The sequence below is a fragment of the Rattus rattus genome, chromosome 2 (genome assembly GCF_011064425.1).
Source record: "Rattus rattus isolate New Zealand chromosome 2, Rrattus_CSIRO_v1, whole genome shotgun sequence".
In the NCBI taxonomy this organism is placed as follows: Eukaryota; Metazoa; Chordata; class Mammalia; order Rodentia; family Muridae; genus Rattus; species Rattus rattus.
This window is the reverse complement of record NC_046155.1, coordinates 153224112-153240378: the sequence shown is the minus strand read 5'-3', so window position 1 is coordinate 153240378 and position 16267 is coordinate 153224112. Positions and strand designations below refer to the sequence as shown.

At 52.7% G+C, this 16267-nt stretch overlaps 1 protein-coding gene across 1 annotated transcript in view; it reads left to right on the top strand.

Moving 5' to 3' along the window:
- Otog (otogelin) overlaps window positions 1-16267 on the top strand; it is a 67553-nt gene that overhangs the window by 18395 nt on the left and 32891 nt on the right. The window contains exons 18-30 of the mRNA XM_032896035.1: window positions 1041-1165; window positions 2094-2306; window positions 3441-3633; window positions 5082-5156; window positions 5349-5392; window positions 6670-6823; window positions 8478-8585; window positions 10636-10774; window positions 11272-11406; window positions 11668-11814; window positions 12043-12162; window positions 14246-14362; window positions 14974-15130. Of these exons, the coding sequence (XP_032751926.1) occupies window positions 1041-1165; window positions 2094-2306; window positions 3441-3633; window positions 5082-5156; window positions 5349-5392; window positions 6670-6823; window positions 8478-8585; window positions 10636-10774; window positions 11272-11406; window positions 11668-11814; window positions 12043-12162; window positions 14246-14362; window positions 14974-15130 (1727 nt within the window). The remainder of the gene's footprint in view (window positions 1-1040; window positions 1166-2093; window positions 2307-3440; window positions 3634-5081; window positions 5157-5348; window positions 5393-6669; window positions 6824-8477; window positions 8586-10635; window positions 10775-11271; window positions 11407-11667; window positions 11815-12042; window positions 12163-14245; window positions 14363-14973; window positions 15131-16267) is intronic.

Here is a 16267-nt window from a genome sequence, read left to right as displayed (position 1 = left end):
TGCCTTGTTTAGTTAGAACACTCACAGCTCAGAGCAGTAATACAGGCATGGTGAGAGTCATGGTGGGTGTCATGAGTGTCATGGTGGGTGTCACGGCGGGTGTCATGGTGGGTGTCACGGTGGGAGTCACGGTGGGTGTCATGGTGGGAGTCACGGTGGGAGTCATGGTGGGAGTCATGGTGGGAGTCATGGTGGGAGTCACAGTGGGGAGTCACGGTGGGAGTCACGGGAGTCTGGGAGCCACGGTGGGTGTCATGGTGGGAGTCATGGTGGGTGTCATGGTGGGTGTCATGGTGGGAGTCACAGTGGGAGTCACGGTGGGAGTCACGGTGGGAGTCATGGTGGGTGTCATGGTGGGTGTCATGGTGGGAGTCATGGTGGGAGTCATGGTGGGTGTCAGGCAGAACCTCACCCGCACAGAATGCTGGCTCTTTTCCTGTAGCACTCACACTGGGTTTCAGTGACTGTCGGCACTGCCTCTGTTGAGGAAGCATGCTTGTCTCGACCTTCTCTCCCCTCTTCCCCATGCACAATCCATTTCCTGCCTACATCCCAGGGTGGGAGATGGAGAAGGTCATAGATCGCTGAGGGCTGGTATCCTCTCTAAGAACTGCTTTCTTACATGAAGAGCTGGGAGTAGTCGCTAAAAGCCATGCAGTCCTACACCCAGTGGGATCCTTTTGGGTCTTGTTAAGTGTGATTGTGTATGTGCCCATCTCTAATTGTAAAGTTTGTTTGAATGTGGCTATACAGAACACCTTGACAACTGGTGTGTCTGGAATGCACTTGTGCAGTGTGTGTGTGTGTGTGTGTGTGTGTGTGTGTGTGCACGTATGTGCACATCTCTGTGTGTTGATGTGTGCGAGTGGTCTATACAGAGCTGCGTGTGTTCCCCTGGAGCTGGCTCAGAGAACAGCCTCACGCCTCGCCTGTGGCCATGTGTTAGATGTAAGCATGTGTCTGCTCCTGTGGGTAGATGTTCTGTGTATCCCTATGTCCGAATGGACAAGTGTGCAACTGTAGCTTTGCCATGGCCACAGGTCTCCAGTGGGGGTCCCTGAGAGCACCCCACAACTGTTTGGCAATTCTTGGAAAACCCTGTCTGCCTGCGTCCCGCTGGCCCCTGGCTCCTTGCTGGACCCCTGTGATGTGCATCTGCAAGCTGGTGAGGAGTGGGGTCCTGGGGAGGCCTGGGGGGTGGAGTAGAGGTGAGCTGTTTTGAGAGAGGTGAGAAGCAACCTGAAGTGGGGGTGCCGGTCAAACGCATAGGAGTGACGGAAGGAGAGGCTGCAGGGAGGGGACAGGAGGGGACAAAGGCCAGGCAGGTGGGAAGCTTCCTGCTATGCCACTGTCGCCGATACTCACCTCAGTACTGGATACCCATCTCAGTGCTCACGTGTCCCACCATGCCCCCTCCATGCTCACTGCCCTGTACTCTGCTCTAGCAACACAAGCGTCCATGCTGCTCTGACAGGCAGGTCTGCCCTCCTCCCAGGCTCTGAACTCATGTGCCCCCTCCCTCCCCAGCCACACACTCTTACCTCAGGATGAAACCTGCCTCAGTCCTTCGTTACAACTTTTGCTCGAACATTACCTTCTCTTTGAGGCCTTTCTGGCGACTTAAAGTAGCAATTGCCTACCCTGCCCCTCCTCAGACTGCCTAGCCTTTCCCTAGCCTTCTCAATGCCCTAGGTTCGTGGTTCTTCTATCTGACTAGCAAAATTGTTTACCTCTAACAATGGTCTCATCTTACGAGTTTGTCTACCTGAGGGTCTGGAATTTGGTCAGCAATGTTCATTTCTGTGTCTCCCTTAGCAGACAGATCCTGACCTGGCATGAGGTAGAATCATTACATGAAGTACCTGCTCATATTCCTGCCGTGTGCATGCACATGCTTGTCTACATACATGTGCTAATCATAGAAGCACACAAAAATACATGTGTGCACACAAATGAATGTGTGCACACGCACATGCACACGCACATGCACACACCCCTCTACAGACCCTGAGGGAGAGCAGGAAAGGGGAGGCTGAGTTTTGGGGCAGCAGTCAGCCAGACCCCTGCTCACTGACCGTATCTTCACATTCCAGCCTCGTATGCGCTGCAGGCCTGCAGCGTGCTCACAGGGGAGCTCTTTGCACCCTGCTCTGCATATCTGAGCCCGATTCCCTACTTCGAGCAGTGCCGTAGGGATGCCTGCCGCTGTGGGCAGCCCTGCCTGTGTGCCACGCTGGCCCACTACGCACGGCTATGCCGGCGCCATGGGCTCCCGGTTGACTTCCGTGCCCGTCTGCCAGCCTGTGGTGAGTGCCCCACCCCTGTACATCCGTGGGAGCCTAGGCTCCAGACAGAGGTGTCCCCTAGCTCCAGATGCTTGGACGCAGTGTCCTGTCTCCTCCAGCCTGACTGCCACTCGTGGCCTTTAGGCTTAACATTTGGGACATCATTGCTCCCGGTCCTGTCAGTCTGGCCAAGTTCAACCTAGCCCACTGCTCACCTCCGCTTCTGCCTTCTCCATGGGCAGAGCCGCATTCGTACTGCAGAAGAATGGGCACACTGGCTCCGAGGCCAGTTTGAGGTCACGGATGCTTTCATGTAAATGACCCTGCAGTGCCCCCTGGGTCTTGGTCCTTCCTGCCCTGAGAAAAAGGAATTGTGCTGGAAGACAGGGGCTCTGAGTTCTAGCCCAGCCAGGCAGGTAACGCGCTGTGCGACACTGCACGAGACTGTCGGCCTCTGAGTTAGTGTCTCTAGAGGTGTTTGGGACAGAATCTGTGGTTGCCAACTCTGGTTATACAGAAACTCAAGTAACTTAAAAATAACAATGCTCACGCATCCTTTATCTGCGTCCTGTGTCAACAAAAACATCACTGCTAACTGTGGGTTCCCAACATCTGCACTGTTTTTGTTTGTTTGTTTGTTTGTTGTTGTTTTTTTTTTTTTTTTGAGTAGCCTGGGATGGGAATAGCTAACTGTCCCTGGCAGTTTCAGTGGATTCGTAGCCTTGGTTCTGTTTGAGCCTCCTGGGGAGGGGATGGTGGCCCCATGTGGAGATGACAGGCCTGAACCCTAGGACAAAATGCTGGAGAGAGAGTGTGTGATCTTCCCAGTGAGGGGCACACGCCTGTGTGTGTTCACGCGCCTTGGAGGGACATGTGTTTGTGTGTGCATAACGGGCTGAGCACGGCACCACTGGGGGCTCGACCTCCACTCTTCCCTAGGTCTCTTATCTAAGAACAGCACCTGCTTTTCCAGGCTGCAGGTAATGGATGCTGTACATTGAGACACTTCTTTGACCTTGGGCTGCTGTGTGACCAGGGACGGGACAAATGTCTTACCCTCTCTGAGTTTTTCTTTTCAAGATGCTACCCCCCGCCCCCCACACACACAGTTGTGGGAAGAAGAGATACCAAGTTCAGTCTCCTTTCTCCCTACAGCGCTGTCCTGTGAGGCCACTAAGGAGTACAGCCCTTGTGTGGCCCTGTGCACACAAACCTGCCAGGACCTGGCCAGCCCTGATGTCTGCGGGGCTAACGGTGGTGGCAACTTCAGCAGGGATGAGTGTGTGGAGGGTTGCACCTGCCCACCGGACACATTCTTGGACACACAGACTGACCTCTGTGTCCCCAGGTGAGGGGCCAGTCCGGAACCTGGGAGAGGTGGGGAGGGAGGCTAGGGTCTGCTCTGGACAGCTGGGCTGAGCCTCTCTGACCCCTGCTTCCCCTCACCAGTACGCAGGCCTTGTTGGGAGAGGCAGGTAGCTCCCTCTTCTCAGGCCTCTCCCTCCTTCTGTAAAGCAGATTGAACTGGAGCCGTATCACCTCTCTCTCCTCAGCTCTCTTCTTCCAGGAGCATCTGTGTGCATCTCAGCGTGCCGAGGGCATTCCGGCTCTGAAAATCCAGTAGTGAGCAGAGCAGAGAGTAGTTTCCCAAATCCACAATTGAAGGTGGAAAGGCAGAACCCCCCCCCCCAAACAGGTTCTTAGGGGCCTGGGGAGGTCAGGAGAGCTGGAAAGCCACACAGAGTGTGAGGCCAGAAGTCCTGGGTCACACACAGCTGAGGCAGAGGTGACGTCTGAGGGGCCCTGAGGTGAAGGAAGGCAGGGAAGGAGTCTGAGGTGAGAACTGCCCTGTAGCCTGGCTGATGGAAGCTGGCTGTGTGGCTGGAAGTAGACGGGGAAGAGTAAGCCACATGATTTTCAGATGACTGGAAGGCTTCTGGGGTCTCAGTTTCTCCATCTATGAAGTGGTCTATTAATTACTCGGAGGTATACCACTAATGAGGGGGAGGAGTCACTCCCTTTTAGGCGGCGAATGAGAATCACTCAGAAGTCTGTCACACTGCAGGGCTCTCCCGTAGATTTCAGCTGTGTGCCCTTCAACACCCTTAATAAAAACCTCAGCGAGCTACACGGGAAAGACAAGGAATTGGCTGAAGAGTTCTGGGAAAGATGATTCCAGCCAGGGTCCCTCCCGTGGGTCCCCTGAGCCCTGGCCTGTTCTGCTCTAAGACCAGCAGTTTTGGAATCAGCTGTGAGAGCTGTGTGATAAGGACCTAGAGCCGTGACTGCAGATAAAGATAAAAGACAAAGTGACACCCTTATACCCCAGGGGTCCCTGAGACGAATCCAGGAGAGACGGTGTCTGGGAGGGCCTAGCCTGAGACTCCAGCCAAAAGTGACCTGTCAGGGGGAGTGACCAGCTGGGACAGATGCTGGGTCCGATTGACTCTGATGCTATCCCAGAACAGTATCCATTCTAACATGGACTGGGGCTGGGAGGTGGAGCTCTGAGTTGGTCCCCTCTGTGCTCTGACCTCTGAGTTAGGTTGCCTTTGGTGGGTGTGGGGGTGGGGGAGAGGGGGAGGCTGAAAAGTGGTAAACAGTGCTTTCAGAAGCCAGCCATGGCCCCCAGCCTGGCACTGAGTCCTGTATCTGACCTCAGTGTCAGGCATGTCCCATCCTGGGGATTACTGTGACCTCTCTCTCCACCCCCTCGTCTGCAGCTGCCTGAGAGTGGGCCCTGGATGTCCCGGTTTCCACTCCCAAGTCTGCTCTAATCCTTCTCGGTTTCTGTAGGAATCAATGTTCTTGCCATTTCCAAGGAGTGGACTATCCCCCTGGGGACAGTGACATCCCTTCTCTGGGCCACTGGTGAGCTTCCTGGGACCCGCTGCTACATGAGAGTAGCACTTACTTCCTTACTCCGTGTGTGGGATGGTGGTGGGGAGCAGGGATCGTAAGTAGGGATGTGTCTGAAGGCCACAGGGGCCCAAGGGCAGTAGCTGTGTGCTGAGTGGGCCCCTAATGAGCGGCTGGGCTCGTAACTCCCCTGACTCTCTGCAGCCACTGCAAAGATGGTGTCATGAGCTGTGACAGCCGAGCCCCAGGTAAGCAGGGCTGAAAGGGGGGTTCGGGGGTGGAGGGGACTCCAGATGGTGGGAAGTGGCTGCGGAGAAGAGAGTGAAGAACTGGGGTGCTGGTCAGGATGGGGGCAAACCTACTCTAGCTTGCTCTGACATGGCGTTGGTGTTCCTGAACTCTTGGCCGAGGTCCCAGCATATAGAGTGGTACCCTGGAACCCCATCCTGGCTTTAACCTCTGGAGAGCGCTTGGGGATCTGAGAAGTTGCTTGTCTTTGCTAGTCTTGATTCCCCCAACCCCCCCAGCTGCCAAATATCTTCTAGACTTGTTCTGTCCAACCCTTGGTCGGGCGTGAGGTCGCAGAGACAGAAGGGCAGTTTGAACTTTTGAGCTTCTCCATAGCACAGATAGGGCAGGGGTGAGACGGTGAGGAGCAGCTCGCGGAGTGCCTGGAGGAGGACGGAGCTTGGGGGTTGGAGCGTCCTCAGAGGGCCTCCCTCTCTGGCAGAAGAGCCCATGGAGAACGGACAGAGATTGGTACCGAGGGTGACAGTATGCTTAATGGCTGATGGTTAAGAGCAGGCCTGGAGACTGGGTCAGCCGTGCAGCCCTGAGTCACATGCCTCATCTCTCTGAACCATCGTAGATAGCCCAGAATCCTCCTTCCTACCCCCATCTCCCTACTGTCCCCCGAGCTGTCCCCAGAGGTGTCCCCCGAGCACCTTTGCTTTGCTCTCTCCTGGCTTGGGTTTCTTTCTCTTTTCAGATCTGGCCCTTTCTCTGTGCTAGTCTATCCTGGCCTTGGAACTCAGCTGCCTTTTATTGGGTTCCCTAAAACAGTCACTCACACAAGTGTGACCGTGCATGGTTAGACGCTGCTGAAGGCGGGGAGAGTTACGTCAGTGAAACGGACACAGCGTGGAGTTAACTCTCCCTGTTCAAAATCCTCTGACCACCATTCTAGACCACTCAGCTGTCCACCTTTAGGTCCCTGGTCATTCTGGGATCCTTCCTTTCAGTTTCTGCTGCCTTTACACGGCAGAATAGTTCTCCCTTTTCTTGTGTGAGAAGGGAGGTGCAGGGTGCTTGCAATAGAAAACAAGAAGTGTGTTGTGTGGGGCGTGCATGGTGTGCTGCTGACAGGGGCTGGCCTGTAGTGTGTGTGAGAAACTCTATCTGCTTTGTCCCTGTGATGTGGGGACCCACATCATGTCTAGAAGCTGTCCGTCTCTTCCAGCCGCCCACACAGCACCGCCACCAGCCCAGGCCAAGGGCCTGCAGCATGTAACCCCCTTTCTTCTAGCTGCTACCTGTCCAGCAGGTCAGGTGTTCGTGAACTGCAGTGAGCTGCACCCAGACCCCGAGCTCAGCAGGGAGAGGACGTGTGAACAGCAGTTGCTGAACCTGAGCCTGCCAGCACGTGGTCCCTGCCTGTCAGGCTGTGCCTGTCCCCTGGGGTATGTAATCCACTTATCAGTAATTCTCCTGCCTAAAGGGTGGCAGATCCAGGGGCTTCAGGTTGGGCACGGAGGTGACCTCACACAGCCCGGGATGGAGGAGACAGTGTGGCCGTGATGTCTGTGGGGAGCCTGGGAAGGAGCAGTACCTTGAGAGCTCAGCCTGAACTGGAGCCTGTCAGGTTCTGTTTCCTGTGAGCCATGGGACCTCAGATGAGGACGGCACCTGCTCCTCTGATACTCAGTATTCCATCTGTAAAATGGGCACCTAAAACTTGTCACCACAACAGGCGGATTAAACAAGGCTTCAAAGCAGAAACTCGGAGATAGGTGTCTGATGTGCCCCAAATGCCCGAGGAACCTCATGATCAAAGACCAGGCACAAGAAAACCCATGCTGGCTCTCAGCCTCCTTCCCTGATCACAGCCGTCCGGTGGAGGGTGGTTCCCCTGGAATAATCCAAAAAGAAAGCCACATCCCACAAGATCAGCCACCTTCCTGGGTGTCCAGGTGCTGCATGGAGGCCGTGGGGAACTACAAGAGCTGGGCTTGCGGCTGTGCTCTGCACACAGGGACCAGCGCTCAGCTCTACCAGCATCATTCTCAGGCCTGGGTCAAACGAGGGCCCTGGAGCCACCTCCCTCCCGTGACTTGGCCGCATGGGGTTGTGCCCTTCAGTCTGTGCTGAGATTTAGTGGTCACTTGGGGACCCTGGCTCCGGCCTGGCAAACAAAGGGAATGAAATGGGGGTCAGAGCTTCTGTGATGGCTGGGGCAGGATGCGGCCTGATGGAGCTTTATAGCGTTTAAGACATGGATGTTACCTCTGCCAATCTCAAAGTGGGGAGGAGCTTGCTCATTCCACAGAAGAGAAAACAGGTCGGGGTGGGGTCGGAGGGAGGGAAATAGTCCACTGAAGGAATCAGGCTCAGACTAAGTCTACTTTATTGCCAGCTCGGCTCCTCGCTCAGAGGGGCGGGGTCCACAGTGTGGAGTATATGCTTGTCCCTTCCCCAGCCAGGGCCCATGCCTGCATAGGATCCTTGCCTTAACCACAGCCACCCAGGCCTCAGACCTTGACGTGTGTCACTGAAGGCTTCACAAACTACTGTCCTGTTTGCACAAGCCTGAAAAGTCCTCTTGATGGGGAAAGGCTCCCAAAGATGCTCTAACACCACCATCAACAACTCCTCTCCAGGCCCTACTGAGCCCACAGTTAGTTACCTCTGCACCCCGGTCACCATGTCTCTTTAAATTTATCTAAGAATCCACTATACTGGGCATTGCTCTGAAGGACCGTGGGACCACTACACAGGTTGGGCGTGTCAGTATCTATCCTAGTTTGCTTTCTGTTGCTGTGATAACTCACCCTGACCGAAAGCAACTTAAGAGAGAAAGGGTTCATCTGGACTGCACTTCTAGGTCAGAGTCCATCACTGAGGGAAGTCAGAGCAGGAACTCAAGTGGTCTCTGAAGCAGAAATCGTGGAGGAATGCTACTAACCGGCTTTCTTTCTAGCTCATGTAGAGCAAGCGTTCTTATGTAGCCCAGGCCTACCTGCCTAGGGATGGCGCTACCCGTGGTGGACTGGGCCTTCCTACATCGTGACAACTCTAGAAGTGCTCTTTGACCACTGGCTTGCTGTGTCCTTCCAGCCTGCTCAGACATGGGGATTCCTGCTTCCCACCAGAGGAGTGTCCATGTACCTGGAAGGGGAAGGAGTATTTCCCTGGGGACCAGGTAGTCTCCTCCTGCCATACCTGGTAAGTCCCTGAGCTGGCCTCAGTTTTTTTTCTGGAAAGAATGTGTTTGTTTCTTCCACCATGTTCATATTTATGTTCACCATGCTCACTATTGCATAGAGTTTGTATGATGTAATACTTAGAATATTTGTTACTATTTGCATGACTGATCAGACATGTCTATGGACATATACACTCGTATGTTTGCAACCACAATAACGTATTTGCATATTTATGAATATGAATTCATATGAGTGAACATATGAATGCGTGTGAGTGAACATACATGTATATGTCATATATGCATGTGAGTAAACTTATATAGACATACATTAAAAAAAGGCAGGTGCCACAGAGTTGAGTAAATCCAGTAATATAGTGGCGAGGATTTGCATATGCATAGTGATGTGTGTATATTTATGTGCATGTGCATCTATTTAGCACATGTGTGTGCGAAGTGAGTGACTGCATTAAATAGACGTGTGTTTGAATTCACTTGAATGAAGATTGTGAACCTGTGATTTGTGTTTTGCCTCTGAGTGTGTATGTGAGTGTATTTCTGCATTGTTCACTCAGTAACATTAGCACACATGTGCAGAAGTGTGCACCCAGATTAGATCGATTTCAGTGGTGGCATGCTGGGGCCCAGGAGCCCAGCAGAGACTCTCAGAGAGGTCACTTTAGAAAGTCATCAAACTAGTGACAGTTGGCCCCCAGTTCCTGTCTTATTTATAGTGGAAGATGCTCCATTTTCAGCCCAGAGGATGCCTTCACATGTCAACAGTATGGTCACGGTCAAGGCCAAATGCCCAGACTGTTTTTGTATACACCAGGGTGTGCGGGTACCATCAGAACCCTGTCTGTCTGACTTAGGAAGTCCCCATGTAGGTGTGCTCCAATGCAGGAACTCGTGGATGATGGCCCGAGGTGATTGGTTGGTTAACTAACTGAGTCTAGTTGGTTTGAACCTGTCAGAGTGAAGTTGTTGAACTTTCTGGTTCTGCACAGTCTTCTAATGTGACTATGCCTTCACTTTTCAACTGCTGTGAGTCTGCCCTGAGCCCCTGTCCTCTTGTCTCTAATTCATTGCAGTCACCTCCTAGGTGGCCTTTCCCTTCCTCTGGCCAGTACTAGTCAGGCAAAGGCACTTCTACCTCAGTCCTCCAGAGTCTTCCTCTCATATTCCTAGGAAGAAATCACACCCTCATGTGGCCTTCTTGGACTTATTTTTTTAATTTTTTTATTAATTTTTATTTATATTAGTACACTATGGCTGTCTTCAGACACACCAGAAGAGGGCGTCAGATCCATTACAGATGGTTGTGAGCCACCATGTGGTTGCTGGGAATTGAACTCAGGACCTCTGGAAGAGCAGTCAGTGCTCTTAACCACTGAGCCATCTCACCAGCCCCCCTTCTTGAACTTATACCACGCAGCTGTCCACTGCCCTCCAAACCTCTTCTGCCCTCTTATCCTTGGGTTGTCCATCTCAGCTGTTACCATGAGTATTCCTCAAGGTCATCTTTGTAGGCTGCCCCTTCTTCCCACAATGCCTTTCTTCCAATGCCCATATCACTAACTTTCTTAGCTCCTTAAAGTCTTTGTTCCCATGTCTCTGATGACCCGGTTTAAAATCTGTGGACACATTTCTAAACACACCCTTTTCCTTCCATGCCCCAACCCTGCCCCAGCACAGCCTGGCTGCTAAGACAGCCACGATGCCTATTTCTTCTCTAGGATGCAAACTCCACTGAACCACGGGGCTTTTCTTCTGTTTTGTTCATTGATATTTCTCAAATTCTTGGAAGAATGCCTGAGATGTGTTTGCCACTGATGGTCTGTTGAATGAATGAATGAATGAATGAATGAATGAATGAAGAAATGAACAAATGAATGAGTAATAAAGGAGCAGTCAGTCTGCCTCCCTGGCTTCTGTTGGAGGATGCAATGCTTGCTGAAGCCCTTCTCTGGTGCACACACCGTGTGCATTCAGCCGGCAAAGGCTTCCTCAAGAGCATTCTAATATGGTGCGAACTGTGCTCTGTGAGCTCTCTCTGTGCGTGTGTTTCAGTGTGTGCCAGCGGGGCTCGTTCCAGTGTGCCCTGCACCCCTGTGCCTCCACCTGCACTGCCTACGGGGACCGACACTACCGTACATTTGACGGGCTTCCGTTTGACTTTGTAGGGGCGTGCAAAGTGCACCTGGTCAAGGTGAGTTACTGAGTGTGTTTACCCAGCAGTCTCTACGGGCACCCAGACTAACCAGGGACCAGCACCTGTCAGATGCGTAGATGATCTGGGCTCCAGGCTGATGCACAGTTGGGGATGGGGGGGATCTGTAACCCCTGAAGTGCAGCTTCTAAAGACACCTTCCAGAGGAGTCAGGCTTGCCATGTTGCCCAAGATAAATGCAAACTCCCAGGTTTGAGTGAGCTCTGGTATAGCCTCTTGAGCAGAGAGAGACATGAACTATTTTGCCCATATTTTTTTAAAATCTAATTTTAATTAGTTTTGAGACAGAGTCTCTTTCTTTCGCTCTCCCCTCTCCCCCTCCCCTCCATTCCGCCCCTCTCCCCTCCCCCCCCCACACCAATATTCACAAAAATGAATTAGTGGGAAAGTCCCTCAGAGTTCACATCCCTCTCTTCTGTGCTCTTCACGGGATGCCTCCTCTCCCTGGTTGTCCTGGCTTCTTTTCTTCTCCTCAGAGTACATCGGAGCTCAGCTTCTCTGTTATGGTGGAAGATGTGAACTGCTACAGCTCAGGTGTCATCTGCAGGAAGTCCATCTCCATCAACGTTGGCAGCTCACTCATCATCTTCGATGACGACTCAGGGGATCCCGTAAGGACCTGCACTGGGGAGGGCTGGGCACAGATTGGTTGGTGATGGGGTGGGGGAGGGAGGGTTGAAATCAGGAGTCCCACTGAGGCAGAAGCTCTGACTGGATTCTTTATAAAGGGTGGGAGCAGTGGGCATCCGGGAGGAGGCAGGGAGGGATGTTGATGAGGTCCTTGGGTGGGGCAGTGATTCATGGCCACTTCTGGTAGACTTGATGCTGAGGGGACACTTGGGTCTCAGGACTGACTAATTTTATCTCTCTAGAGCCCTGAGAGCTTCCTGGATGAGAAGCAGGCTGTCCACATCTGGAGAGCAGGCTTCTTCACGTTGGTGCACTTCCCACGGGAACACATCACCCTCCTGTGGGACCAGAGAACCACTGTGCATGTCCAGGCGGGTCCTCAGTGGCAGGTAGTCACGAGACCTGAGTGCCATTGCTGCTGTCCTTGGCTGAGATGTCTCTCTCTGAGGGGCCAGGAAGAGCACAACCCTGTCCTGTCCACTACTTCCCCTCTGTTCTCTGGCCTCGCCCTATCCCTCTGTAACATGCTTCCTGCAGTTGCTTCTGGATCGATAGTCTTGGTGCTGCAGTTCAACCCCACGAAACTGTCAGCTAACATGGTGGCTCTCTCTCCTCAGGGTCAGTTGGTGGGCCTCTGTGGGAACTTTGACTTGAAAACCGTCAATGAGATGCGGACCCCAGAGAACCTGGAGTTAACAAACCCCCAGGAGTTTGGCAGCAGTTGGGCTGCGGTGGAGGTAAGGACTTTCAGAGTAGATAGGACCCCTCACTCTCTTTGATGGACCATACAAATCCTGAACCCAGGCCAGGGAGAACCACAATGGTGCCAGGCTCTCCCTGGGAATGCCCTCTGCCTCTGACTGGGATCCCTAGCCTAAGATTCTATCCCTGACCCACAAAGCAAGCAGCCCACTAACCCTGCCCTTGGCCAAACTCAGGGAACTGGTAAAGCACTGGGAAAGAGGTGGAGTTCCTATCCTAGGCAAGATGGCCACCTAGTTTGCTAGTTTGGAAGGTGGGACTTGTTGAATTATGCGAGGCTTATCCACCCTCCCCACCATCACCATCACTTCATGGAGGGTGGGATTTAGCAGATAGGCCATGTTTAGACAGGTGACTGCATCAAAGACATGGCCTGTGAGGTAGAGAAGATAAGCAGAATCATGGGGTTTCCATGAGGGTTGGGAGATGCCTGGCACTGCCAACCTGTGAGTTGTCAGGGCAACAGCTCTGAGCTGAAAGCAGGGGACTCGGATTCTTGACTTATCCTTGGGTTTGCTGGGCGATCTTAGTCTTCTGTTGAAGTAAGGGGGCTGTGCCAGGAGAAAAGTCTCACCAGTCCCAGGAGGCCGCCTGCAAAGTGTGATTGATTACTTATGTCTACCTTGGGTGCGGCATTGGAGAATGGTGACGAGAGTTTTTCATGTATCGATTGTCTGCACTGGGTGGATCTTAGTTTTTTGTGGGAGGGTAGATGGAGAAGGGGTGAGGCAGAGCAGCTGGGCGTGGCTCATTCTAGAAAAGCTGAATGGATACCTGATCTTGTGTTTGTGATATCCTCAACACAGATCCATACTCTTCATTGCTGATAACCTCAGGCATGCTGGGTAGGCAGTGCATAAAAATGTAGGTCCGGGGGTTGGGGATTTAGCTCAGTGGTAGAGCGCTTGCCTAGGAAGCGCAAGGCCCTGGGTTCGATCCCCAGCTCCGAAAAAAAGAACCAAAAAAAAAAATGTAGGTCCGGGGAAGGAGGACCAGTTCTGCTCTCACCATCCTTTGCTGTGTCACAGTGGTGCTCAACGCAACACCCACCACTAAGCAACGGGTGTTTTACTCACTTCCTGCTGGTTGGGAATCAGAACATGTGCCTAGGGTCTCTACTCTAGGCCCCACAGGCTGCAGACAAAATGGACAGCCAGGGCTGGGAATCTCCCATAGGCTCCATCCTTGGGTAGCTGTGGGTAATTTCCACTCCCGGACCTGTAGACCCTGAGAGCTTTGGCTTCCAGTAGCTGTCAGCCAGAGACCACCCTCAACTCTTAGAGGCCGCCCATATTTCCTGTCATGTTTTTAACAAAATCTGAAGCATTAGATTTTACCAAAAAAGAGTCAGGTGGCAGATGCTAGCTCAGAGAGATAGAGAAAGCAACAGGCAGAACTACCTCCCCAGCCAACATCCCAAAAGGAAGTTCTCCTTCGCCACGCCTTCTCAAAAACACTTCAAACTCTGTCCCTCCCTTCTACTTCCTGTGCACCTCTCTATTTGTCCCCCTGGCTCCCCCGTGCTCTATGTTTTTCCCCCTATGTTTACTTCCTGTCATCTGGTTGCTTGCTCTGTCTCTTGACCTGAGGTTGACTTTATTTAATCCTGTTTACAATAAGCAGAAAGCCCGTGGCTTTAAGGTGTGTGCTACTGCTGAGCCGCACCACCACCAGGAACAGTTTCTATTTTTTCCAATAAGTAACACACTCTCAGGGTTCACAGTGTGATCCAGGATCCTGCAACAGTTCCCAGCATAGCTCCCCTCTTCCTCACACACAGGCAGGAAGGGGGAGACTCTGATGAGGGCTCTGAAACCTCGTCTGACACAGTCATGTGATCACGGACTCAGAACGTGGTGTGTCCCCAGATCCTGTGGTGTGTACTCTTTGTTGGAAGAAGTTGGAGGCTTCTTCCACTCCCCAGGGGAGGGGATTAAACAAGGACGTGGGTATCAAGTGGGCAGTTTCAGGGCCTCTGTGTGACCAGGCACAGGCACTCGATGGCTAGGGAGATCCTCTGCGCTCAGTGCCATAGACCAGCTCTTCTTTATCCTTCAGTGCCCAGACACCCCTGATCCCAGGGACACTTGTGTCCTGAATCCTCTCCGAGAACCATTTGCCAGGAAGGAGTGTGGTATTCTGCTCAGTGAGGTGTTTGAGACCTGCCACCCTGTGGTAAGTGGACCCACCTCGGCCCCTCCTAAGTCCATCCAACATTCATTCCCAGGACCCCTTCTGCTCAAAGACTCCCTTACAAGAAGGGAGACCTATCTCTTCTCTGACATTCTCCTGCCTCTGTTCTGCTCAGATGAGCCTTCCCTGAGTCCCTGATGCCCAGGGACAGTCAGCCGGACCTCTGTGCTCTCTGCAGGCACTGCTGGGCCTGGCTGTCCCTGCTTGTGAGGAAGTTCTGCCTCAGAGTGGGCACGAACCCCTGCTGTACCTCTGCCTTTTCCGTGTCCTCCATAGAGATGGGAACTGGGGTTCAGCTCCATGGGGATCCTTTAGGGCTTTAAAGACCATTGAAGACCAACCTTTGTGTCTCCAGCCTGTTGGGGCAGGTCCCACTCTCTGTTCTTTAGTGATTCCCTAGTTCCCTGGGTCCAACGTCTGGATTCAGGATGAGTTTCACGAAGTGGGTATCTGCCAGTGCTTTCCAAGATGGCTGCTACTTCCCATATCCCTCATCCCATGCAGACAGCTCGCCCTACCAGTGAGCATCTTTGTTTTGTGCTATCAAAAGAGAAGACACAGACTTGACATTCAGAATCCTCTGACCTTCCTAGGTTGATGTCACTTGGTTTTACTCAAACTGCCTGACGGACACATGTGGCTGCAGCCGGGGTGGTGACTGTGAGTGCTTCTGTGCTAGTGTGGCTGCCTACGCCCATCAGTGCTGCCAACACGGGGTGGTAATTGACTGGCGGACACCCCGCATCTGCCGTGAGTGTTCCAGACTGCCCCAGGGGACCAGTAGGATGTACACAATCCCCATGATGTATATACGATGTATATGGCAGAGAGAAAGAGAGAGAGAGAGAGAGAGAGAGAGAGAGAGAGAGAGAGAGAGAGAGAGAGAGAGGTGCACGCCATGCCCAAGGTCACTCAGAATAGTAAGGTTGCTGGAGCTCACTGCTGAAGAGGCCGGTGCAAGCCTGTGTCCTCAACCTCATTGCTAAGAGAGCCAGTCACAAACCCTGGATTCCAAACTGGCTTTGCATGCTGTATGACCTCAAACAAGCCGCTTGACTTCTCTGAGGCTCAGCTTTCACCATATGAAAACTAGGAATCAAAAGGCCTTTCTCTGGCTTACTGCAAGCTCAAACAGGAGGAGGAACATAGAAGCCCTCCATCAGCTGAGCTGTGAAGAGAGGTCCTGCTTACTCGGAACAGGGCTCTGTGGATGCTTGTGTGAGATGAAAATATTCTGCGGGCACGTATGAGTGTGCACACATGCTCACACACATTTACATGCTCACACAGGCACAAACATATGCGTATATGATTGAGAGTATAAATGTATATCATGAAACATACAGAATAGGTAAAGGGAGAACTAAAACGCAAAGAAGGTTAAGTTAATCGGTCATTTCCCTCAGATTGCGATACCCCATAGAGGGTTTTCCTGATCTCGTTTTGGGGTCAATGGCAAGTGCCCAGGTTTACAAGGGAAGATGATCTGGTCCCGATGCCAGTTCTGCCAGTCTGGGGTCTGGGTTCATTCCCTTCTCCACAGCACAGGAGTGAAGCTAAGTCCCCACCTCGCAGATGCCAAGAACCTGGAGCGGTGCAAAGCTCACAGTCCTGGTTGGTGCTGTGCGACACTGCTAGTAGACACAGGGGTGTTGGCTCCAGGCAGGGGGACCTCATGGAGAAGGTGGAGGAACATCCTCCCTTGGCCTCCTTTTATTCCGCCTGCTCCCCCTGAGATCCTGGCGGGGGTCTCCTCTCTCCTGGCCTCTGATAACCACACTTCAGGATGGAGAGGACCTATCATGAGATGCTACGTGTGTGCTGACTCATGTAATAACCAGGACTAGAGTGAAGCCCTTGCCAGGGCTGTGCACTTACAGGGACGCC